At 35.7% G+C, this 27517-nt stretch overlaps 2 protein-coding genes across 2 annotated transcripts; both read right to left on the bottom strand.

Annotated features, from left to right (window-relative positions):
- Positions 1-9037: 9037 nt before the first annotated feature.
- LOC133574755 (uncharacterized) lies at positions 9038-14398 on the bottom strand. Its single transcript, XM_061927011.1, has 5 exons — positions 14320-14398; positions 12345-12403; positions 10643-12268; positions 9179-10420; positions 9038-9116 (listed from the first exon to the last, which is right to left on the bottom strand). The coding sequence occupies exons 1-4, from the start codon at positions 14340-14342 to the stop codon at positions 9180-9182; spliced, it is 2949 nt and encodes a 982-aa protein (XP_061782995.1). The 5' UTR covers positions 14343-14398; the 3' UTR covers positions 9038-9116; position 9179.
- Positions 14399-22275: 7877 nt separating this feature from the next.
- LOC133574530 (D(5)-like dopamine receptor) lies at positions 22276-26403 on the bottom strand. Its single transcript, XM_061926684.1, has 3 exons — positions 25255-26403; positions 23887-23973; positions 22276-22347 (listed from the first exon to the last, which is right to left on the bottom strand). The coding sequence occupies exons 1-3, from the start codon at positions 26224-26226 to the stop codon at positions 22276-22278; spliced, it is 1131 nt and encodes a 376-aa protein (XP_061782668.1). The 5' UTR covers positions 26227-26403.
- Positions 26404-27517: the final 1114 nt, after the last annotated feature.

Here is a 27517-nt window from a genome sequence, read left to right as displayed (position 1 = left end):
CTTTTTATCTTAAAATTATGACTTTTCATCTCACAATTTCAACTTTCATATCTCATAATTTCGATGTTTTTACCTCATAATTATGACTTTATCTCATAACCTCGACTTTTTATCTCACAATTTTAAATTTCTTATTGCATGCTTTTGACTTTCCCCTCGCAATTTCGACTTTTCAGCTCAAAATGATGACTTTATCTCATAACTTTGACTTATCTCATATTTTTTTACTTTTTGTCTCTTAATTATGACTTTTTATTTCATAATTTCGACTTTTTATTGAATAATAATGGGTTTCATCCTTTAATTTCGCCTTTTTATTTCATAATGATCATTTAGCTCATCATTTTGTCTTTTAATCTCATATTCTTCGACTTTTTATCTCATAATTAAGACTTCTTTCTTGTATCATAAGTCACACTTGATATCTCAATATTATGAATTTTTATTTCACAATTACAACTTTATATCTCATAAATTCGATTATTTTTTGTCAATTAATTAATTTAAATCTCATGATTTCGATTTTTTTCAATCTCTTAATTATGATTTATAATTATAATTTTCTATTTACTTAATTTCGATTTTTAATCTTAAAATTATGACTTCATAATTTCAAATTTCTTATCTCATAATTTCGATTTTTTAATCTCAATTTATTAACTTAAATCCCATGATTTCGATTTTTCAATCTCTTAATTATGATTTATGATTATTTTCGACTTTTTATCTTCAAATTATGACTTTTCATCTCACAATTTCAACTTTCATATCTCATAATTTCGATTTTTTTTTTTACCTCATAATTATGACTTTATCTCATAACCTCGACTTTTTATCTCACAATTTTAAATTTCTTATTGCATACTTTTGACTTTCCCCTCGCAATTTCGACTTTTCAGCTCAAAATGATGACTTTATCTCATAACTTTGACTTATCTCATATTTTTGACTTTTTGTCTCTTAATTATGACTTTTTATTTCATAATTTCGACTTTTTATTTCACAATTATCATTTATCTCATCATTTCGTCTTTTAATCTCATATTCTTCGACTTTTTATCTCATAATTAAGACTTCTTTCTTGTATCATATAAGTCACACTTGATATCTCAATATTATGAATTTTTATTTCACAATTACAACTTTATATCTCATAATTTCGATTATTTTTTGTCAATTAATTAACTTAAATCTCATGATTTCGATTTTTTCAATCTCTTAATTATGATTTATAATTATAATTTTCTATTTACTTAATTTCGATTTTTAATCTTAAAATTATGACTTCATAATTTCAACTTTCTTATCTCATAATTTCGATTTTTTTCATCTCAATTTATTAACTTAAATCCCATGATTTCGATTTTTCAATCTCTTAATTATGATTGATGCTTATTTTCGACTTTTTATCTTAAAATTATGACTTTTCAACTTTCATATCTCATAATTTCGATTTTTTTTTTTACCTCATAATTATGACTTTATCTCATAACCTCGACTTTTTATCTCACAATTTTAAATTTCTTATTGCATGCTTTTGACTTTCCCCTCGCAATTTCGACTTTTTAGCTCAAAATGATGACTTTATCTCATAACTTTGACTTATCTCATATTTTTGACTTTTTGTCTCTTAATTATGACTTTTTATTTCATAATTTCGACGTTTTATTTAATAATAATGGGTTTCATCCTTTAATTTCGCCTTTTTATTTCATAATTATCATTTATCTCATCATTTTGTCTTTTAATCTCATATTCTTCGACTTTTTATCTCATAATTAAGACTTCTTTCTTGTATCATAAGTCACACTTGATATCTCAATATTATGAATTTTTATTTCACAATTACAACTTTATATCTCATAATTTCGATTATTTTTTGTCAATTAATTAATTTAAATCTCATGATTTCGATTTTTTTCAATCTCTTAATTATGATTTATAATTATAATTTTCTATTTACTTAATTTCGATTTTTAATCTTAAAATTATGACTTCATAATTTCAACTTTCTTATCTCATAATTTCGATTTTTTTCATCTCAATTTATTAACTTAAATCCCATGATTTCGATTTTTCAATCTCTTAATTATGATTTATGATTATTTTCGACTTTTTATCTTAAAATTATGACTTTTCATCTCACAATTTCAACTTTCATATCTCATAATTTCGATTTTTTTTTTTACCTCATAATTATGACTTTATCTCATAACCTCGACTTTTTATCTCACAATTTTAAATTTCTTATTGCATGCTTTTGACTTTCCCCTCGCAATTTCGACTTTTTAGCTCAAAATGATGACTTTATCTCATAACTTTGACTTATCTCATATTTTTGACTTTTTGTCTCTTAATTATGACTTTTTATTTCATAATTTCGACTTTTTATTTAATAATAATGGGTTTCATCCTTTAATTTGGCCTTTTTTATTTCATAATTATCATTTATCTCATCATTTTGTCTTTTAATCTCATATTCTTCGACTTTTTATCTCATAATTAAGACTTCTTTCTTGTATCATAAGTCACACTTGATATCTCAATATTATGAATTTTTATTTCACAATTACAACTTTATATTTCATAATTTCGATTATTTTTTGTCAATTAATTCATTTAAATCTCATGATTTCGATTTTTTTCAATCTCTTAATTATGATTTATAATTATAATTTTCTATTTACTTAATTTCGATTTTTAATCTTAAAATTATGACTTCATAATTTCAACTTTCTTATCTCATAATTTCAACTTTTTATCTCATAATTTTGACTTTGCATCTCTTAATTATGACTTTTTATTCATTTTTGGCCAATAATTATCAATTTTCTATATCTCCTAATTTAGTTTTAATCTAATTATTACTCTTTTATCCCTAATTATAACTTTTTATTTACCTTTTTTTCCCCTAAAAATTTGGCAATTACGCCCACGAACACTAACAGGATCCTCGTAGGGAGAAGAGGCCACACACACACACACACACACACACACACACACACACACACACACACACACACACACACACACACACACACACACACACACACACACACACACTAGACAGTAATCACATGAGTTTTGCATGAAGATAGGAAGAAGATTGCGACAAGATGTCAGCGTTGGAGAGGATCTTCTCAAGGCACTCAGGAAATAAGCATTTTGGTCTCCGTGGCAACCTGATGCAGATGAACTAGGGCCTTTATTTTGAAATCCCGCTGCACTTTGATGGAGCCAACCAGTAGTCTTTAAAAAGAGGAAGTGATTAATAAACATGGTTTCCAATCATGGACCTACAATTAGCCCCGCCCACAATCAACAGATGTGTTCCTCTAAAAGAAACATTTGGTGTTTGTCGGTAAAAGAAGCACAAATGAGCGTCCGTGTCATCACTTTCCCTCTGAAGGGCGCAGTGATGGCTGCCGAGCGAGTGACTCTCTGATAGCCGCTGCTGCTCGAGTGGTCTTCTGTGCTCACTCGCTGAAGGAGCCGCGCTCCTCAAGAGCTCCTTCAGCGAGTGCAGAGAAGACACAAGTCCACTCCGGCAATCAGCCGCGCTATTAACCAGCGACTGAACGTTTATGTTTGTGGAGATGAGATCCCAGCAAAACACTCCTCCTGTGCATAACGCTGCTGCAAAAACACTGCTCCTGCGTCTTCCTATTAGCATGACGCCGCTGCAAAAACACGGCACCTGTGTTTCTATTCCCACGACTCCGCTGCATAAACACTGCTCCTGTGTCATCTTAGTAAAATGATGCTGCTGCAAAAACACTGCACCTGTGTGTTCCTATTAGCATGATGCTGCTGCAAAAACACTGCACCGGTGTGTTCCTAATAGCATGATGCTGCTGCAAAAACACTGCACCTGTGTGTTCCTATTAGCAGGACGCTGCTGCAAAAACACTGCACCTGTCTTCCTATTAGCATGACGCTGCTGCTTGAAAATACTGCTCTTGTGTCATCTCACTAAAATGACGCTGCTGCAAAAACACTGCATGTGTGTTTCTATTTGCCTGAAGCTGCCTCAAAAACACTGCATGTGTGTTTCTATTAGCCTGAAGCTGCTGCAAAGACACTGCTCCTGTGTCTTCCTATTAGCATGACGCTGCTGCAAAAACACTCTTCCTGCGTCTTCTTATTGTATTGACGCTGCTGCAAAAGCACTGCTCCTGTGTTTCTATTCCCACGACTCCGCTGCATAAACACTGCTCCTGTGTCATCTTAGTAAAATGACGCTGCTGCAAAAACACTGCACCTGTGTGTTCCTAATAGCATGATGCTGCTGCAAAAACACTGCACCTGTGTGTTCCTATTAGCATGACGCTGCTGCAAAAACACTGCTCCTGTATCTTCCTATTAGTAAGATGCTGCTGCAAAATCACTGCTCCTGTGTCATCTTATTAAAATGATGCTGCTGCAAAAACACTGCACCTGTGTGTTCCTATTAGCATGGTGCTGGATCATAAAGTTAAAGTAGCAATGAATGTCACACACACACTAGGTGTGGTGAAATGTGTCCTCTGCATTTGACCCATCCCCTTGTTCACCCCCTGGGAGGTGAGGGGAGCAGTGGGCAGCAGCGGTGCCGCGCCCAGGATTTATTTTTGGTGATTTAACCCCCAATTCCAACCCTTGATGCTGAGTGCCAAAGAGGGAGGTAATGGCTCCCATTTTTATAGTCTTTGGTATGACTCGGCCCGGGTTTTGAACTCACAACCTACCAATCTCAGGGCGGACACTCTAACCACTAGGCCACTGAGTAGGTAACGTGAGCTGTGATGGCGCTATGACGTCTGTGTTGAAACATCAACCTGAGCTTTGATGGTTCTAATTTAAATTGCCATTCATGAATAGAACATTCAATGATCAAAATGAAGACCTAGTTGTGGGACCAGGGACCACATTTTCAGAAAGCTAAGGACCAGGGGGTTAAAACGTCAACACAAGAATTTCCCAATGTTTATAGTAGTCCAAGTTCCTGTTTTAGGAATAATCTGCAAAGTTATAAATCCAAGTTTTGAACTGAACTCAGACCAGCCTGGTGTCAGATTTGGCTCCCGGGCCATCAGCTGAGTAGTCAATACAGAAAGATCCAAAACATCTATCCTGACTCACTGGCATTAACTAGAGATATATTAACTTTCCAAGACATGAGTTAAGGACAGTGTTGAGAAGTAGTTAAACATGAACATGTAACAAAATATTTGATCTTTTAATTTAAGGTCAGAGGTGGGTAGAGTAGCCAGAAATTGTACTCAAGTAAGAGTACTGTTACTTTAGAGATTTATTACTCAAGTAAAAGTAAGGAGTAGTCACCCAAATATTTACTTGAGTAAAAGTAAAAAGTATGTTCTGAAAAAACTACTCAAGTACTGAGTAACTGATGAGTAACACACACACATATCATATGTATATATATATATATATATATATATACACACATATACATATATATATATATATATATATACACACACATATACATATATACACATATATATATACATACATTGATATAGACAGTATATAATTTATATTTATTTATTTTGCCGTTTTTGTTTACATGTTAAAGGTGTTTTAATGAATATACATGCATGTTTAACACATATAGATTCCTTTCTTTCATGAAGACAAGAATATAAGTTGGTGTATTACCTGATTCTGATGACTTGCATTGATTGGAATCAGACAGTAGTGATGATAACGTCCACGTTTTCAAATGGAGGGGGAAAAAAGTTCCTCCTTTCTGTCTAATACCACATGAAAGTGGTGGGTTTTTGGCATCTTATTTGTCCAGCTTCCATATTCGTTTTTATACACTTTACAAGAAATACATTGGCGGCAAACTCCGTAGCTTGCTAGCTTGTTTGCGATGGCTTTCGGAGACTCTTATTTTGAAAGCGCGGGCGCGATGGAGCGGCACTTTTATTGTGAAGACAGGAACTGTGCAGTCAGTCTTTAGGCTTTTGACGGGATGTACGGTTGAAATAAAAAAGGGTCTTTTTTCCTTCACACTTTTGATTTATTGATTTGAACTTTTATTAGTAGATTGCACAGTACAGTATATATTCCGTACAATTGACCACTAAATGGTAACACCCCAATAAGTTTTTACACTTTAAGTCAGGTCATGTGACCCCTGGCTCTGTTTGATTGGTCCAACGTCACCAGTGACTGCATCTGATTGGTGGAACGGAGTGAACGTCACCAGTGACTGTATTTGTTGAAACGCAGGCACTATGAAGGTCTGTCTGACAGACCAAAACAAACAAAGCGTGCATTAACAGATCGATAAAAATTAGTAGCGAGTAGCAAGCTGAATGTAGATAAAAGTAGCGAAGTAAAAGTAGCGTTTCTTCTCTATAAATATACTCAGGTAAAAGTAAAAGTATTTTGCATTAAAACTACTCTTAGAAGTACGATTTATCCCAAAAGTTACTCAAGTAGATGTAACTGAGTAAATGTAGCACGTTACTACCCACCTCTGTTTAAGGTTGAACAGTTTGGGTAGCACTGCATCATACTGAGTAGTTACATTTATCCATGAAATTATGGAGATGCTGCAGATGGAGTATTAGCTGAATACCGTAGAAGTCCATACTCAGCACAAACACTGGACCTTAACTACAAAGTTCAGGTTGCCCTTAATCCCAAGGGCATCAAAGGGCTGCACAAACATCCCCTGATCTGGACTTATCCAGCCAAGGTAAAACCTTAAGCTGAAAATGGGGAAGAACTCTTGGAAGGGCCAGAGATGTAGTGACCCCCACCTGGGTAACGGTTGTAGGCACAGATTTCAATGGGGAATATTAATTTGATGAGTATTGTGTTCAGCGTTTCTCAAAGTGTGGGGCGCGCCCCACTGGTGGGGAATAGAGACATGACAGGTGGGGCGCGAGGAACGGGAGGAAATTTCACTTTAAACATTTTTTTTTAATTATTATATTCTTAGATTATTTTTTTTACTATGCTTTCATTTTCTATACACACTGTAAATCACTTTGTGATTCTGTCTGTGAAATCCGCTATATAAATAAATGGAAATTACCGGTACTTATTTTTACTGTAGGCTTTATATTTCTCGGTACGAGCGAAAGTTTGACAGACATAGCAACAGTAACTAATGGGGGCGGGGCTAAGCGGAACAAACTTTCGCGCGGATGGGTAGCAGGCTAATGTGTGGATCACAATTACACAAATATATACATTTGTGACTCGCACCTCAAAGGTCGTCGAGCCAGAGCCAGAGCCAGCAGAGAAACAAAAATGTGACGGGCACACACTGTGTCATTCACCGGGAAGCACTCGCGTCAAGGCAGCTCAGCCCCGAACTCAATGAGGTTTTAACAGATGTTGTGAGCGCGGTAAATTTGATCAAAACACGACCACTGAAAGTGCGACTGTTCTCTGCACTGTGTGAGGAAATGGGAGCTGATCATACAGCCGTGCTGTTTCACAGTGAAGCAAGGTGGCTCTCCCGGGGGAAAGTGCTGTCACTTGCCCTGTCTTGCCAAATGCATAGCTCCTCCTTTTTTTTTTTGCAAAGATTGCAAAGTGGCACTTTTATTGTATTTATTATTGAACTTGATGCAAGTTATTTGATTTATTATTGAACTTGATGCAAGTTATAACACTTTTGTTTTATTATTGAACTTGATGCAAGTTATAACACTTTTATTTATTATTGAACTTGATGCAAGTTATAACACTTTTTTTGATTTATTATTGAACTTGATGCAAGTTATAACACTTTTGTTTTATTATTGAACTTGATGCAAGTTATAACACTTTTTTTAATTATTGAACTTGATGCAAGTTATTTGATTTATTGAACTTGATGCAAGTTATAACACTTTTTTTGATGTATTATTGAACGTGATGCAAGTTATAACACTTTTTTGATTTATTATTGAACTTGATGCAAGTTATAACAGTTTTTTTGATTTATTATTGAACGTGATGCAAGTTAACACTTTTAATTATTGAACTTGATGCAAGTTATTTGATTTATTATTGAACTTGATGCAAGTTATAACACTTTTTTTGATGTATTATTGAACGTGATGCAAGTTAACACTTTTTGATTTATTATTGAACGTGATGCAAGTTATAACACTTTTTTTGATTTATTGAACTTGATGCAAGTTATAACAGTTTTTTTGTATTATTGAACTTGATGCAAGTTATAACACTTTTTTTAATTATTGAACTTGATGCAAGTTATTTGATTTATTGAACTTGATGCAAGTTATAACACTTTTTTTGATGTATTATTGAACGTGATGCAAGTTAACACTTTTTGATTTATTATTGAACGTGATGCAAGTTATAACACTTTTTTTGATTTATTGAACTTGATGCAAGTTATAACAGTTTTTTTGTATTATTGAACTTGATGCAAGTTATAACACTTTTTTTAATTATTGAACTTGATGAAAGTTATTTGATTTATTGAACTTGATGCAAGTTATAACACTTTTTTTGATGTATTATTGAACGTGATGCAAGTTAACACTTTTTGATTTATTGAACGTGATGCAAGTTATAACACTTTTTTGATTTATTATTGAACGTGATGCAAGTTAACACTTTTAATTATTGAACTTGATGCAAGTTATTTGATTTATTATTGAACTTGATGCAAGTTATAACACTTTTTTTGATGTATTATTGAACGTGATGCAAGTTAACACTTTTTGATTTATTATTGAACGTGATGCAAGTTATACCACAGCTGCACAGTTATTTTATTTATTATTGAACTTAATGTTATTTTATGTTATGGAGTTCGAATGTATACAACTTGATGTTCAATAAATTTGAAAATGTTAAAGCTTGGCATTAGCGCTCTGTTGGGGCGATGGGGGCAGGTGGGCCTTGAAAACTCCCTTGTCCAAAGTGGGGGATGACAAAAAAAGTTTGAGAACCACTGGGTTAAGGTCTCAGTCACAGGACCAATTAAACTTGTCAAAGCACCACTGAACAGGTTGGGTTTTGGAAAACACATTAAAAAGATGCAGTTATCTAAAGAGGAAAGACAGCAAAGTCATGATCAAGTTGAAGTTTTTTTTTATTAAATCTTAGTCCGCATAGACCCAAACCACACGTTCCTGTAAAAGACAAAACAAGCGTTAAGCACATGAAAACATTGGTAATCATATAGTTGCTTTACCTCAGTTCTTCAGGGCACTTTGGGAGCTCACAATTCTGGAGAAGCCTGACGGAACATCAGCTTGGGAATATTGCATTCTGGCAAATTCATCTCGCGCACGTTGGTAGCCAGATCTGGATTGGACGATGGAAGTTGGTGAGTATTCAGGAGCAGAGCTGGACTGGCCAGACAACCAATGAGTGCTGGGATCACTCGGGTTGAAGGCAAACACATTGGTTCCTGCTGGATACATTGGAGCCCACTCAGGTCTGTTCCAACCATGAAGGTTCTTGTTGGGAACACTACCAGAGTGATAGGATCCTGAAGAGCTGTAAGAATTCTCACTAGGGTCCACTACAGGGTACAGTGAGCTGGAGTGTCCATAGCTTGACCATCCTGGGTGCACATGAGCAGCTGGATTAGAGCTGGAAGAGGAGTCATAGCCAGACCATCCTGGGTGCACATGAGCATGTTGATGGGATGTTTGTTGCTGACCACCAGTTGAAGATTTGGAGCTGGAGTCATGGCTTGACCATTGAGGGTGTATGTGAGCAGCTGGATTGGATGCTTGTTGGCTAGAAGACGAACCATAGCTTGACCATTCAGGGTGTACATGAGCATGTTGATGGGATGGTTGTTGACCACCAGTGGAAGATTTAGAGCTAGAGGAACTATAGCCTGACCATCCGGGGTGTACATGACCAGCTGGTTTAGAAGTTTGACCAGAAGAGGAAGGGTCATAGCCTGACCATCCTGGGTGTACATGGGATGGTTGTTTCAGACCTCCAGTTGAAGATTCAGAGCCATAGCTTGACCATTCAGGGTGCATGTGAACAGCTGGATTGGATGTTTGGCTCGAAGAGGAACCATAGCTTGACCATTCAGGGTGTACATGAGCATGTTGATGGGAGGGTTGTTGACCACCAGTGGAAGATTTAGAGCTAGAGGAACCATAGCCTGACCATCCGGGGTGTACATGAACAGCTGGTTTAGAAGTTTGACCAGAAGAGGAAGAGCCATAGCTTGACCATTCAGGGTGCACATGAGCAGCTGGATTGGATGTTTGTTGGCCAGATGATTTGGAGCTTGACCATTCAGGGTGTACATGAGCATGTTGATGGGAGGGTTGTTGACCACCAGTCGAAGATTTAGAGCTAGAGGAGTCATAGCCTGACCATCCGGGGTGTACATGAACAGCTGGTTTAGAAGTTTGACCAGAAGAGGAAGAGCCATAACTTGACCATTCAGGGTGCACATGAGCATGTTGATGGGAGGGTTGTTGACCACCAGTCGAAGATTTAGAGCTAGAGGAGTCATAACCTGACCATCCGGGGTGTACATGAACAGCTGGTTTAGAAGTTTGACCAGAAGAGGAAGAGCCATAGCCTGACCATCCTGGGTGCACAGGAACATGGGGTGGTTGTATCAGACCTCCAGTTGAAGATTCAGAGCCATAGCTTGACCATTCAGGGTGCACATGAGCAGCTGGATTGGATGTTTGTTGGCCAGATGATTTGGAGCTTGAAGAGGAACCATAGCTTGACCATTCAGGGTGCACATGAGCATGTTGATTGGATGGTTGTTGGCCAGATGATTTGGAGCTTGAAGAGGAACCATAGCTTGACAATTCAGGGTGCACATGAGCATGTTGATTGGATGGTTGTTGGCCAGATGATTTGGAGCTTGAAGAGGAACCATAGTTTGACAATTCAGGGTGCACATGAGCATGTTGATTGGATGGTTGTTTCACACCTCCAGTTGAAGATTCAGAACCAAAGCTTGACCATTCAGGGTGCACATGAGCAGCTGGTTTGGATGTTTGTTGGCCAGATGAGGAAAAGTCATAGCCTGACCATCCTGGGTGCACATGAACATGGGATGGTTGCTTCAGACCTCCAGTTGAAGATTCTGAGCTGGAGGAGTCGTGGCTTGACCATTCAGGGTGCACATGAGCAGCTGGATTAGATGTTGGTTGGCCAGAAGAAGAACCATAGCCTGACCATTCTGGGTGCACAGGAACATGGGATGGTTGTTTCAGACCTCCAGTTGAAGATTCAGAGCCATAGCTTGACCATTCAGGGTGCATGTGAACCGCTGGATTGGATGTTTGGTGGCCAGATTTGGAGCTGGAAGAGGAACCATAGCCTGACCATTCAGGGTGCGCATGATGGGGTGTTTGTTTCAGACCTCCAGTTGAAGAGTCGGTGCTCGACCATTCAGGGTGCACATGAGCAGCTGGATTAGAAGTTTGTTGGCCAGAAGAAGAACCATAGCCTGACCATCCTGGGTGCACATGAACATTGGTTGGTTGTTTCAGCCCTCCAGTTGAAGATTCAGAGCCATGGCTTGACCATTCAGGGTGCATGTGAACAGCTGGATTGGATGGTTGTTGTCCAGAAGATTTGGAGCTCGAGTCATAGCTTGACCAACCTGGGTGCTTGACAATATTTTTATTGGCTTGGTAACCAGTTGAAGTTTTGGAACTGGAAGCAGAGTTGTCACCTGACCATTCTGAGTGCTCGTGAACACCTGGATGGAATTGTTGCTGTATCCCAGAATTAGGACTGGCTTGTTGACCGCTTGAGGCTAAGTCATAGCTTGGCCATCCTGGGTGCACGTGAGCACCAGGACTAGATGCTTCCTGCTGCTTCCAACTCCCTTTTAAACTGCCAGCAGTTGAAGACCGGTAGCTGGAACGTGGATCAACGCCTGACCATGCGGAGTCATTGTCAGCATCTAAATTAGATTCTGGCTGTTGCTTGGCATCGACGGGACCTTCTTGTAGACCACCAGCAGCTGAGGGTGGGTAGCTGGGAGGATTGTACGCTTTCCAAGCAGGACTCGCACCTGAATCAGCAGCTTGGGGTCTGAATTTGTCACTGGCAATGGGAACGTCAGCTTGAGGCACGGCACCACTCGATATCTTGTTGGCGTTGTGGTCGTAGGTCACAGCCTCGGCCTCACGTGAGACACTCAAAGCTGCCTTTGTGTCGGCCGTGGGGTTCGCCGGTTCATCCGCTTCCGCGGGGAAGTCGGAGCTTTGAGGCAGATTCTTTGGAGAGACGGCCCCAGCGAGCGAGTCCGTGGTGTCCTGGTTCGTAGACCTGTTGTCTGAGATCACAAAGTGCGGAACACAACTTCAGAAGGAACACTTCCCCACTCAAGACCAGAAGAGTCAGACACTTACCATGTCGGACCGGCAGGCTAGCAGCGCCGCTAATCAGCAACACGCAGATCCAAGTTAATCTGGAGGACAACAATGTACACATTAGTGATGGGTCCGGCAACACCGATGCATCGGCGCATGCGTCGAGCTCATAGAGCGAAACCCTGAGTCGGTGCGCGTACCGCTTTTAGAAAGTCACGTGACCGATCATGAGCTGTTTTGGTCACGTGACCGATACACGAACTGTGTCGCACTGACGCCTCCTCTGTGCCCTGTGAGCGGCTCTTTTCTACAGCCGGAGAAATAATAACTAAGAAGAGAAATAGTCTAAAATGTAATGTGTCGGAAAAACTTTTCTTTTTTTATAAAAATGTGTAAAAAAAATGTAATAAAAAGAATTCCCAGTCCACAACACATTCTCTTAGATTTCCATGTTATGATACATGTTCACATTATTTATTGACTATCTAAAAAAGATTATATTTTTATTTAAATGAAGATATGAAATAATCCTAAATGAAATACAATGACTTGGTTTATATTATTGTATATACTAGGGCAGGGGTCACCATCGCGGTGCCCGCGGTCACCAGGTAGCCCGTAAGGACCAGATCAGTCGCCCGCTGGCCTGTTCTAAAAATAGATCAAAGAGCAGCACTTACCAGTGAGCTGCCTCTATTTTTTTTACATTTTATTTATTTACTAGCAAGCTGGTCTCACTTTGCTTGACATTTTTAATTCTAAAAGAGACAAAACTCAAATAGAATTTGAAAATCTAAGAAAATATTTTAAAGACTTGGTCTTCACTTGGAATAAGCGGTAGAAAATGGATGGATGGGTCTTCACTTGTTTAAATAAATTCATTTATTTTTTACTTTTAGAAATACAATTTTAGAGAAAAAAACACAACCTTAAAAATGATTTTAGGATTTTTAAACAAATATACCTTTTAAATTTCTTCCTCTTCTTTCCTGACAATTTAAATCAATGTTAAAGTAATTTTTTATTGTAAGGAATAAATATTTTAGCTTCTGCAAGAATATTTGTGAAATATTTCTTCAAACTTACTATGATTAAAATTCAAAAAAATTATTCTGGCAAATCTAGAAAATCTGTAGAATCAAATTTAAATCTTATTTCAAAGTATTTTGAATTTCTTTTAAAAATTTTGTTCTGGAAAATCTAGAAGAAATACTGATTTGTCTTTGTTAGAAATATAGCTTGGTCCAATTTGTTAAATATTCTAACAAAGTGCAGATTGGATTTTAACCAATTTAAAAACATGTCATCAAAATTCTAAAATGTATCTTAATCAGGAAAAATTACTAATGATGCTCCATAAATTCTTTTTTTTAATTTTTTCAAAAAGATTCAAATTAGCTAGTTTTTCCTCTCCTTTTTGTCGGTTGAATTTTGAATTTTAAAGAGTCGAAATTGAAGATAAACTATGTTTCAAAATGTTATTTTAATTTTTTTCGTGTTTTCTCCTCTTTTAAACCGTTCAATTAAGTGTTTTTTTCATCATTTATTCCCTACAAAAAACCTTCCGTAAAAGGAAAAAAAAAAATGTACGACAGAATGACAGACAGAAATACCCATTTTTTATATATATATATATATATATATAAATAAATGTATTTATTTAGCTATTCTTGTTTAAATCACTTACGTGTACCTTACAAATGACAATATATTTATTTATTTAAGTGTGTATCAAACTGGTAGCCCTTCGCATTAATCAGTACCCAAGAAGTAGTTTTTGGTTTCAAAAAGTTTTGGTGACCCCTGTACTAGGGCATCAAATCAGTGTCAGTTGAGTCGGTCCATAGGTTGCCTGTAGGGATTTTTAGTATTTAGTGACACAGTATCGACACAGTATCAATACAGTTTTGCAATGTGTCGAAACGCTTCATGACGCCTCATCAACCCATCACTAGTACACACTAAGCAAAGCTCTTAGCTAACTTGAGCGAAAAAAACTGAAAGACAAAGTTACCTTGCAGAGAGTCCCGGCCCCATGGTTGCAACCCGAGTAGGTCTAGCTGGACCAACTCAGTGGACGGAAGTGAAGCAGAAGGAGGCTGCTGCTGCTTAAATGCTCCCCACTAATCAGCAGCATTGGAAACACCTGCTGCCCACGCAGCAGTCACAGCTGCAGCTACTTGGACTGGCTGCAGCTAATCAGTGTTGTCCACACACTTTTACTTTGAAGGGACGAATTGGAAACCATTGCAACAAACATTCCAAAACAGGTCACACGATTAGGAAGACTAGGTGTGTGTCCACTTCATTAGGTACACCTACACAGTCTAGCACCTTCTGACACAAGAAGTCTGTTTAATTTCCTGTTCTGCTGAGGCGTGGCGTCCCTAATGAATTGTCAGTCTTCTGACAGGTGCATTCCTTTTCATCACATTGCAAGTCAGACCTTCAAAATAAAGTGCCCTAGAGGCGCTTTGAAGCTTTTGTTCAGCGCTAGGAGCAATGTCTGCAGCCGGCGGGGTCAAAGGTCACCCGGCGGAGCGGCGGCCCGGAGGACGCGCGCCCCACTTTCATCTTTGCAAGAGTCCAGATCCTTTCATGGCTCAGGTGTGTCCTCGGGCTGGACAAGACGCTGCAGACTGAGATCCACCATCGCTTAGTTCCTAAAACTACACGTCAGAGAAGGTTTTATGCTCAAACACTCAGTCGCCACAGTTTGACTACCAAACTAAAAAAAAAACATTGACAATATTGCTCTTTCAAATTATTGACCGTAGATTTCACAGGAAAAAACAGTTTAGAAGTCAGAATTGTACAATTTTTACAAACTATTCAATTTCAAATTAAAGATATACTTTACTGGAAAAAACGACGAGTGGGGATTCTACGATTAAAAAAATGACAAATCAGAAGCCGAATTTGACCGTAAAACTAAAAGTATACTGTTTTTTTTAAATTTTATTTAAATGAATGCATTGTAAAATTATTGACAGTAGAATTTAAGGTAAATAGAACAAAAAAAAACCTGACAGCTCAGAAACCAGAAATTAATTTTTTTTTTCCAAACTTTACCAATTTTTTTTAACACTTTAAAATGTAAAGTATTTTTCAAAGTACAACAATGTACTGTAAAAACGACTGCAGATTTTTACAATAAATGACTATAAAAATAACTATGGTATAATTTTAATTAAACACTGTTAAAGTAATGACAGTAGATTTTACGGTCAAAAATGACAGCTCAGAAGGCAGAATTTTACCATTTTTACAAATTTTACCATTTAAAACGTACTGGTTTTTTTTCAATTTACAGCAATGAGCTGCAAAAACAAGGACTGTAGATTTTATGACAAAAAAAATGGCAAATCAGAAGCCAGAATTTGAACGTAAAAGTAGTACTGTTTTTTTCCATGCACTGTAAAATTATTGACAGTAGAATTTACGGTAAATAGAAAAAAAAACCCTGACAGCTCAGAAACCAGAATTTAATTTTTATTTTTTACAAACTTTACCAATTTTTTTTAACACTTTAAAATGTAAAGTATTTTTCTAAGTACAACAATGTACTGTAAAAACGACTGCAGATTTTACAATAAATGACTATAAAAATAACTGTGGTATAATTTTTCCATTTACATTAAACACTGTGAAAGTAATGACAGTAGATTTTACGGTCAAAAATGACAGCTCAGAAGGCAGAATTTTACCATTTTTACAAATTTTACCATTTAAAACGTACTGTTTTTTTTTTCAATTTACAGCAATGAGCTGCAAAAACAAGGACTGTAGATTTTATGACCAAAAAAATGGCAAATCAGAAGCCAGAATTTGAACGTAAAAGTAGTACTGTTTTTTTCCATGCACTGTAAAATTATTGACGGTAGAATTTACGGTAAATAGAAAAAAACAAACCTGACAGCTCAGAAACCAGAATTAAATTTTTTTTTTACAAACTTTACCAATTTTTTTTAACACTTTAAAATGTAAAGTATTTTTCAAAGTACAACAATGTACTGTAAAAACGACTGCATATTTGACAATAAATGACTATAAAAATAACTATGGTATAATTTTAATTAAACACTGTTAAAGTAATGACAGTAGATTTTACGGTCAAAAATGACAGCTCAAAAGGCAGAATTTTACCATTTTTACAAATTTTACCATTTAAAACGTACTGTTTTTTTTCAATTTACAGCAATGAGCTGCAAAAACAAGGACTGTAGATTTTATGACAAAAAAATGGCAAATCAGAAGCTAGAATTTGAACGTAAAAGTAGTACTGTTTTTTTCCATGCACTGTAAAATTATTGACGGTAGAATTTACAGTAAATAGAAAAAAAAACATGACAGCTCAGAAACCAGAATTTAATTTTTTTTTTTACAAACTTTACCAATTTTTTTTTAACACTTTAAAATGTAAAGTATTTTTCAAAGTACAACAATGTACTGTAAAAACGACTGCAGATTTGACAATAAATGACTATAAAAATAACTATGGTATAATTTTTCCATTTACATTAAACACTGTGAAAGTAATGACAGTAGATATTACAGTCAAAAATGACAGCTCAGAAGGCAGAATTTTACCATTTTTACAAATTTTACCATTTAAAACGTACTGTTTTTTAAATTTACAGTAATGAACTGCAAAAACAAGGACTGTGGATTTTATGACAAAAAAATGGCAAATCAGAAGCCAGAATTTGAACGTAAAAGTAGTACTGTTTTTTTCCATGCACTGTAAAATTATTGACGGTAGAATTTACAGTAAATAGAAAAGAAAACATGACAGCTCAGAAACCAAAATTTAAATTTTTTTACAAACTTTACCAATTTTTTTTAACACTTTAAAATGTAAAGTATTTTTCAAAGTACAACAATGTACTGTAAAAACGACTGCAGATTTGACAATAAATGACTATAAAAATAACTATGGTATAATTTTTCCATTTACATTAAACACTGTGAAAGTAATGACAGTAGATTTTACGGTCAAAAATGACAGCTCAGAAGGCAGAATTTTACCATTTTTACAAATTTTACCATTTAAAACGTACTGGTTTTTTTTCAATTTACAGCAATGAGCTGCAAAAACAAGGACTGTAGATTTTATGACAAAAAAATGGCAAATCAGAAGCTAGAATTTGAACGTAAAAGTAGTACTGTTTTTTTCCATGCACTGTAAAATTATTGACGGTAGAATTTACAGTAAATAGAAAAAAAACCTGACAGCTCAGAAATCAGATTTTACAAATTTTATTTTATTTTTTTTTTACAAATCTGAACAATTTAAAATGTAAAGTATACTGTTTTTGTTTTTTTTTCATTTTACAGCAAAGCACTGTAAAAAAAAAAAAATTAAAATAAATATCACACTAAAGGTCTGGGGGATCCAAAAGGGTCCCACTCATAAAAGTGTTAAATATTGTCATATTTTATTTATTTATTTTTACTTTTAATGCTTAAATCTGTAGATCAATTTCAGATCTATCCATCAGTTATAGTTGTTTATTATTTTCTGAGTTATGACAGTTAAAAAAACAAACAACAAAAAAATCATAATCCCTATCATAAAAGTGTTAAAATTAGTCAACCTTTTTTTTTTTTTTTTTTTTTTTTTTTTTTTAACTTTTAATGCTTAAATCTGAAATCAATTTCAGATCCATCCATCAGTTCTAGTTCTTTATTATTATTTTTTAGATATGACAGTTTAAAAAATGAAACAAAAATCACACTAAAAGTCTCAGGGATCCAGAAGGGTCCCACTCATAAAAGTGTTAAAAACAGTCATACTTATTTTTATTTTTATTTATTTATTTTTTACTTTTAATTGCTTAAATCTGTAGAATAATTTCAGATGTATCCATCAGTTATAGTTGTTTATTATTTTCTGGGCTATGACAGGTTAAAAAACTAACAACAAATATCACTCTAAATGTCTCGGGGATCCAAAAGAGCCCCTATCATAAAAGTGTTAAAAATAGTCATACCTTTTTTATTTTTTTACTTTTAAAGCTTACATCTGTAGATCAATTTCAGATCTTACCATCAGTTATAGTTGTTTATTATTGTTTCAGCTATGACAGTTTAAAAAACAAACAAAAAAAGTCACACAAAAGGTCTTAGGGCTCCAAAAGCATCCCACCCATAAAAGTGTTAAAAATAGTCATACTTTTTAAAATGTTTTTATTTTTAATGCTTAAATCTGTCGATCAATTTCAGATCTGTCCATCAGTTGTAGTTGTTTATTATTGTTTGAGCTATGACAGTTTATTAAAAAAAAAAAAAAAAAAAAAAAATCACACTAAAAGTCTCAGGGATCCAAAAGGGTCCCACTCATGAAAGTGTTCAAATTAGTCATACTTATTTTGTTTTTTTTGCTTTTAACGCTTAAATCTGTAGATCAATTTCAGATCTATCCATCAGTTATAGTTGTTTATTATTGTTTGAGCTATGACAGTTAAAAAAAAAAAATCACACTGAAGTTCTCGGGGATCCAAAAGGGTCCCACTCATAAAGGTGTTAAAAATAGTCATGTTTTAGAATTTTTTTTTTTTTACTTTTAACTTTTGACGCTTAAAACTGTAGATCAATTTCAGATCTATCCAACTGTTCTAGTTGTTTATTATTTTCTGAAAATAATCATAGTTTTTTTTACTTTTTAAAAAAAACTTTTAACGCTTTAATGAAATAAATGTTTATTATTGTTTGAGCTATGACAGTTTAAAAAACAAACAAACAAAAAAATGACACTGAAGGTCTCGGGGATCCAAAAGGGTCCCACTCATAAAAGTGTTAAAAATATATTTTTTTAAATTACATTTTTTTAACGCTTAAATCTGTAAATCAGTTTCAGATCTATCCCTCAGTTAGTTACTTTTTATAAGATATTGGGGACCCAAAGGGGTCCCACTTATAAAAGTGTTAAAAATATTCATACTTTTTTACTTTTAACTTTTAACGCTTAAATCTGTAAATCAATTTCAGATCTATCCATCAGTTACAGTTGTTTATTATTTTTTGAGGTATGACAGTTAAAAAAAAAAAATCACACTGGAGTTCTGGGGATCCAAAAGGGTCCCACTCATAAAAGTGTTAAAGATAGTCAAACCTTACAATTTTTTTGAGCTATGACAGTTAAAAAAATCAAACAAACAAACAAACAAAAAAAAATGACACTGAAGGTCACGGGGATCCAAAAGGGTCCCACTCATAAAAGTGTTAAAAATATATTTTTTTTAATAAAATTTTTTTAGCGCTTATATCTGTAAATCAGTTTCAGATCTATCCATCAGTTAGTTAGTTTTTATAAGATATTGGGGACCCAAAGGGGTCCCACTTATAAAAGTGTTACAAATATTCATACTTTTTTACTTTTGACTTTTAATGCTTAAATCTGTAAATCAATTTCAGATCTATCCATCAGTTACAGTTGTTTATTATTTTTTGAGGTATGACAGTTAAAAAAAAAAAAAAATCACACTGAAGTTCTTGGGATCCAAAAGGGTCCCACTCATAAAAGTGTTAAAGATAGTCAAACCTTACAATTTTTTTTTAGCTATGACAGTTAAAAAAACAAACAAACAAACAAAAAAAATGACACTGAAGGTCACGGGGATCCAAAAGGGTCCCACTCATAAAAGTTTTAAAAATATATATTTTTTAAATAAATTTTCTTAGCGCTTATATCTGTAAATCAGTTTCAGATCTATCCATCAGTTAGTTAGTTTTTATAAGATATTGGGGACCCAAAGGGGTCCCACTTATAAAAGTGTTAAAAATATTCATACATTTTACTTTTAACTTTTAACGCTTAAATCTGTAAATCAATTTCAGATCTATCCATCAGTTACAGTTGTTTATTATTTTTTGAGGTATGACAGTTAAAAAAAAAAAATCACACTGAAGTTCTGGGGATCCAAAAGGGTCCCACTCATAAAGGTGTTAGAGATAGTGAAACCTTACAATTTTTTTGGAGCTATTACAGTTAAAAAACAACAACAAACAAACAAAAAAATGACACTGAAGGTCACGGGGACCCAAAAGGGTCCCACTCATAAAAGTGTTAAAAATATATATTTTTTAATTACATTTTTTTAGCGCTTATATCTGTAAATCAGTTTCAGATCTATCCATCAGTTAGTTTGTTTTTGTAAGATATTGGGGACCCAAAGGGGTCCCACTTATAAAAGTGTTAAAAATATTCATACTTTCTACTTTTAACTTTTAACGCTTAAATCTGTAAATCAATTTCAGATATATCCATCAGTTACAGTTGTTTATTATTTTTTGAGGTATGACAGTTAAAAAAAAAAAAATCACACTGGAGTTCTGGGGATCCAAAAGGGTCCCACTCATAAAAGTGTTAAAGATAGTCAAACCTTACAATTTTTTTGAGCTATGACAGTTAAAAAAACAAACAAACAAAAAAAAATGACACTGATGGTCACGGGGACCCAAAAGGGTCCCACTCATAAAAGTGTTAAAAATATGTTTTTTTTAATTACATTTTTTTAGCGCTTATATCTGTAAATCAGTTTCAGATCTATCCATCAGTTAGTTAGTTTTTATAAGATATTGGGGACCCAAAGGGGTCCCACTTATAAAAGTGTTAAAAATATTCATACTTTTTACTTTTAACGCTTAAATCTGTAAATCATTTTCAGATATATCCATCAGTTACAGATGTTTATTCTTTTTTGAGGTATGACAGTTAAAAAAAAATAAAAAATCACACTGAAGTTCTGGGGATCCAAAAGGGTCCCACTCATAAAAGTGTTAAAGATAGTCAAACCTTCAAAAAATTTTTGAGCTATGACAGTTAAAAAAACAAACAAACAAACAAAAAAAATGACACTGAAGGTCACGGGGACCCAAAAGGGTCCCACTTATAAAAGTGTTAAAAATAGTCAGACTTTTTTTTTGTTTTTAACTTTTAACTTTTCAAGCTAAAATCTGTAAATAAATTTCAGTTCTTGTTGTTTATTATTTTTTGAGCTATGACAGTTAAAAAAACAAACAAACAAACAAAAAATGACACTGAAGGTCACAGGGACCCAAAAGGGTCCCACTTATAAAAGTGTTAAAAAATAGTCAGACTTTTTTTTTGTTTTTAACTTTTAACTTTTCAAGCTAAAATCTGTAAATAAATTTCAGTTCTTGTTGTTTATTATTTTTTGAGCTATGACAGTTAAAAAAACAAACAAACAAACAAAAAAAAAATGACACTGAAGGTCACGGGGACCCAAAAGGGTCCCACTTATAAAAGTGTTAAAAATAGTCAGACTTTTTTTTTGTTTTTAACTTTTAACTTTTCAAGCTAAAATCTGTAAATAAATTTCAGTTCTTGTTGTTTATTATTTTTTGAGCTATGACAGTTAAAAAAACAAACAAACAAACAAAAAATGACACTGAAGGTCACAGGGACCCAAAAGGGTCCCACTTATAAAAGTGTTAAAAAATAGTCAGACTTTTTTTTTGTTTTTAACTTTTAACTTTTCAAGCTAAAATCTGTAAATATATTTCAGTTCTTGTTGTTTATTATTTTTTGAGCTATGACAGTTAAAAAAACAAACAAACAAACAAACAAACAAAAAAAATGACACTGAAGGTCACGGGGACCCAAAAGGGTCCCACTTATAAAAGTGTTAAAAAATAGTCAGACTTTTTTTTTGTTTTTAACTTTTAACTTTTCAAGCTAAAATCTGTAAATATATTTCAGTTCTTGTTGTTTATTATTTTTTGAGCTAAAAAACGTTAGTCATCACTGCAACATTTCACCTGTTTGCTCTTTTATTCCACTTTTGTTTACATTTGTTATCGTAATTGAGTTTTACGACCTTGAGTCTCACGAGGAGGTCCAACCAAGGAGATTTTTTTTTTAAATTTTTTAAATTTAAAATAAATTTAAAAAAAAGGTCCAACACGCAGAGATCCAGGTCCGCAAGAGGTCACGGTCCCTCAGAGGTCAGTGGACCTGACCCGGGATGTGGTAAGAGTCTCCGTAGGGCATCATGTCCAAAGAAATGTCGGCTTCGCACTGCAGGACGGCGGCGGGCAGGAGCGGGTCGGCGCGGCGGCGCGAGTCGTCCGAGACCAGCGAGACCTTGTGGAAGTCCTGCTGGGGGTCGGCGCAGGCCTTTTTAACGCTTAAATCTGTAAATCAATTTCAGATCTATCCATCAGTTGCAGTTGTTTATTATTTTTTGAGGTATGACAGTTAAAAAAAAAAAAAAAATCACACTGAAGTTGTGGGGATCCAAAAGGGTCCCACTCATAAAAGTGTTAAAAATAGTCAAACCTTACAATTTTTTTTAGCTATGACAGTTAAAAAAACAAACAAACAAAAAAAATGACACTGAAGGTCACGGGGACCCAAAAGGGTCCCACTCATAAAAGTGTTAAAAATATGTTTTTTTTAATTAAATTTTTTTAGCGCTTATATCTGTAAATCAGTTTCAGATCTATCCATCAGTTAGTTAGTTTTTGTAAGATATTGGGGACCCAAAGGGGTCCCACTTATAAAAGTGTTAAAAATATTCATACTTTTAACTTTTAACGCTTAAATCTGTAAATCATTTTCAGATCAATCCATCAGTTACAGTTGTTTATTATTTTTTGAGGTATGACAGTTAAAAAAAAAAAAATCACACTGAAGTTCTGGGGATCCAAAAGGGTCCCACTCATAAAAGTGTTAAAAATAGTCAAACCTTACAAATTTTTTTTGAGCTATGACAGTTAAAAACAAACAAACAAACAAACAAACAAACAAAAATGACACTGAAGGTCACGGGGACCCAAAAGGGTCCCACTTATAAAAGTGTTAAAAATAGTCAGATTTTTGTTTTTGTTTTTAACTTTTAACTTTTCAAGCTAAAATCTGTAAATATATTTCAGTTCTTGTTGTTTTCTATTTTTTGAGCTATGACAGTTAAAAAAACAAACAAACAAACAAAAAAAATGACACTGAAGGTCACGGGGACCCAAAAGGGTCCCACTTATAAAAGTGTTAAAAATAGTCAGACTTTTTTTTTTGTTTTTAACTTTTAACTTTTCAAGCTAAAATCTGTAAATATATTTCAGTTCTTGTTGTTTATTATTTTTTGAGCTATGACAGTTAAAAAAACAAACAAACAAACAAAAAATGACACTGAAGGTCACGGGGACCCAAAAGGGTCCCACTTATAAAAGTGTTAAAAATAGTCAGACTTTTTTTTTGTTTTTAACTTTTAACTTTTCAAGCTAAAATCTGTAAATAAATTTCAGTTCTTGTTGTTTATTATTTTTTTAGCTAAAAAACGTTAGTCATCACTGCAACATTTCACCTGTTTGCTCTTTTATTCCACTTTTGTTTACATTTGTTATCGTAATTGAGTTTTACGACCTCGAGTCTCACGAGGAGGTCCAACCAAGGAGATTTTTTTTTTTTAATTTTTTAAATTTAAAATAAATTTAAAAAAAAGGTCCAACACGCAGAGATCCAGGTCCGCAAGTGGTCACGGTCCCTCAGAGGTCAGTGGACCTGACCCGGGATGTGGTAAGAGTCTCCGTAGGGCATCATGTCCAAAGAAATGTCGGCCTCGCACTGCAGGACGGCGGCGGGCAGGAGCGGGTCGGCGCGGCGGCGCGAGTCGTCCGAGACCAGCGAGACCTTGTGGAAGTCCTGCTGGGGGTCGGCGCAGGCCTTTTTAACGCTTAAATCTGTAAATCAATTTCAGATCTATCCATCAGTTACAGTTGTTTATTATTTTTTGAGGTATGACAGTTAAAAAAAAAAAAAAAAATCACACTGAAGTTGTGGGGATCCAAAAGGGTCCCACTCATAAAAGTGTTAAAAATAGTCAAACCTTACAATTTTTTTTGAGCTATGACAGTTAAAAAAACAAACAAACAAAAAACATGACACTAAAGGTCACGGGGACCCAAAAGGGTCCCACTCATAAAAGTGTTAAAAATATTTATTTTTTTTAATTAAATTTTTTTAGCGCTTATATCTGTAAATCAGTTTCAGATCTATCCATCAGTTAGTTAGTTTTTATAAGATATTGGGGACCCAAAGGGGTCCCACTTATAAAAGTGTTAAAAATATTCATACTTTTAACTTTTAACGCTTAAATCTGTAAATCAATTTCAGATCTATCCATCAGTTACAGTTGTTTATTATTTTTTGAGGTATGACAGTTAAAAAAAAAAAAAAAAAAAAAAATCACACTGGAGTTCTGGGGATCCAAAAGGGTCCCACTCATAAAAGTGTTAAAGATAGTCAAACCTTACAATTTTTTTTTTTAGCTATGACAGTTAAAAAAACAAACAAACAAACAAAAAAAATGACACTGAAGGTCTCGGGGATCCAAAAGGGTCCCACTCATAAAAGTGTTAAAAATATTTTTTTTTTAATTAATTTTTTTTAGCGCTTATATCTGTAAAGTGTTAAAGATAGTCAAACCTTACAATTTTTTTTGAGCTATGACAGTTAATAAAACAAACAAACAAAAAAAAAAGACACTGAAGGTCACGGGGACCCAAAAGGGTCCCACTTATAAAAGTGTTAAAAATAGTCAGACTTTTTTTTTGTTTTTAACTTTTAACTTTTCAAGCTAAAATCTGTAAATATATTTCAGTTCTTGTTGTTTATTATTTTTTGAGCTAAGACAGTTTAAAAAACGTTAGTCATCACTGCAACATTTCACCTGTTTGCTCTTTTATTCCACTTTTGTTTACATTTGTTATCGTAATTGAGTTTTACGACCTTGAGTCTCACGAGGAGGTCCAACCAAGGAGATTTTTTTTTTAAATTTTTTAAATTTAAAATAAATTTAAAAAAAAGGTCCAACACGCAGAGATCCAGGTCACGGTCCCTCAGAGGTCAGTGGACCTGACCCGGGATGTGGTAAGAGTCTCCGTAGGGCATCATGTCCAAAGAAATGTCGGCCTCGCACTGCAGGACGGCGGCGGGCAGGAGCGGGTCGGCGCGGCGGCGCGAGTCGTCCGAGACCAGCGAGACCTTGTGGAAGTCCTGCTGGGGGTCGGCGCAGGCCTCCTTGTGCAGGGTGCTGTCGTGGTGGTAGGACACCAGCTCGTTGCTGAAGTCCACCGCCTCCACCGCCGAGCTGGAGCAGAAGCGGTTGCAGCCCAGGATGGTGGCGAAGGCCTTGCGGAAGTCGGCGTTGAAGGCGTAGATGACGGGGTTGAGCGAGGAGTTGGCCCAGCCGCACCACACGAAGATGCTGAAGGTGGTGTCGCTGACGCACGGCGCCGCGTCGGGCGCGTCCGCCTCGCAGAAGGGAACCACGCAGTTGAGCACGAAGAAGGGCAGCCAGCAGCAGACGAAGACGCCCACGATGACGGACAGCGTCTTCAGCACTTTGGTCTCCCGCTTGAAGGAACTTTTCAGCGAGTTCTCGTCCTGCGTGGACGCGCGGTGTGGCCGCGTCTTGCAGGGCGCCGCGCGCTCCAGCGAGGAGATGCGGCGGATCTGCGTCTGCGCGATGCGGAAGATGCGCGTGTAAGTGCCCACCATGATGAGGACGGGGATGTAGAAGCTGACGAGCGACGACGCGACGGCGTAGCTGCGGCTCAAGCTGGCGTTGCATGCGTCGTCCTCCTCCTCCTCCTCCGCGGGGGGGTACGGCGTCGGCGGCGGCTCGGCGCGCGCGCGGTGCCAGTTGAGCTGCACCGGGATGAAGGAGATGAGGATGGACAGCGTCCACGCCACGCCGATCATCACGAAGGCGAAGCGGCGCGTCATCTTGCGCTCGTAGCGGAAGGGGCTGGAGATGGCCCAGTAGCGGTCCATGCTGATGATGCACAGGTTGAGGATGGACGCCGTGGAGCACATGATGTCGAAGGCCACCCACGTGTCGCAGAAGCGCCCGAAGAGCCAGACGCCCGCCACCTCCGAGACGGCGCGCCACGGCATGACGAGCACGGCCACGAACAGGTCGGACACGGCCAGCGAGATGACGAAGGAGTTGGTGACTTTGGAGCGCAGGTGGCGGAACTTGACCACGGCGGCGCACACCAGCGTGTTGCCGAGCAGCGTGGACACGATGAGCGCGCACAGCACGCAGCCGGTGAGCGCGCGGCCCACGCTCACCTCACCCCCCGGGGGGTCGTCCCGGGGCTCCGGCGTCTGGTTGCGCGAGTCCTGCATGCTTGCGCTCTCCCCGCCATCGGCTGATGTTCTGAGGAGCGCGTCCGCGGGTTCGATGCCACGCCCCCCCCTCTACTCCCCCCCTTCATCACAAGTGGATGGTCGTCTCGCGTTTAAGAAGTATCCACACCACAAGAAGAACACCGTCATAATGTTCTTCTTCTTTAAAATCACCCAACGTGTCACGTGACCACATGTGGGCGGGGCCAAACCAAACCACAGTCTGACGTGAAGAAAGTTGAACATTTATTTGAGAAAACTGTACAGTATGAGAAAAGAATTGAAAAGGAATTTTACATTTACATTATAATTAATTAAAAATATTACAATACATTTAAATTAATTAATTTAATTTAATTAATTTAAATAATTATAGTTAATTTAAATAATTAAATAAATAAATATAAATTTCTCAATACCCGATTTGATTTTTCTGCTTTAAAAAAATATTAATACCAAAATATTCTTTATTGCTAATACCACATTATTATTTATTAATAATACCAAATTAGTCTTTATTTATAATACCAAATATTCTTCATTAATGGTATCAAATGATTTCTTATTAATAATACCAAAATATGTGGGCGGGGCCAAACCACAGTCTGACGTGAAGAAAGTTGAACATTTATTTGAGAAAACTTTACAGTATGAGAAAAGAATTGAAAAGGAAATTTACATTTGAAACCTAAATACATAAATGATCATTTATAATAATAATTAATTTAAATAATTAATCATTATAATTAATTAAAAATATTACAATACATTTAATTTAATTAATTAAAATAATTATAATTAATTTAAATAATTAAATAAATAAATGTAAGTTTCTCAATACCCGACTTGATTTTTCTGCTTCAAAAAAATATTAATACCAAAATATTCTTTATTGCTAATACCACATTATTATTTATTAATAATACCAAATTAGTCTTTATTTATAATACCAAATATGTTTTATTAATGGTATCAAATGATTTCTTATTAATAATACCAAAATATGTGGGCGGGGCCAAACCACAGTCTGACGTGAAGAAAGTTGAACAACAACATT

The sequence above is a fragment of the Nerophis lumbriciformis genome, linkage group LG32 (genome assembly GCF_033978685.3).
Source record: "Nerophis lumbriciformis linkage group LG32, RoL_Nlum_v2.1, whole genome shotgun sequence".
Lineage (NCBI taxonomy): Eukaryota > Metazoa > Chordata > Actinopteri > Syngnathiformes > Syngnathidae > Nerophis > Nerophis lumbriciformis.
This window is presented reverse-complemented; position numbering and strand designations above follow the sequence as displayed.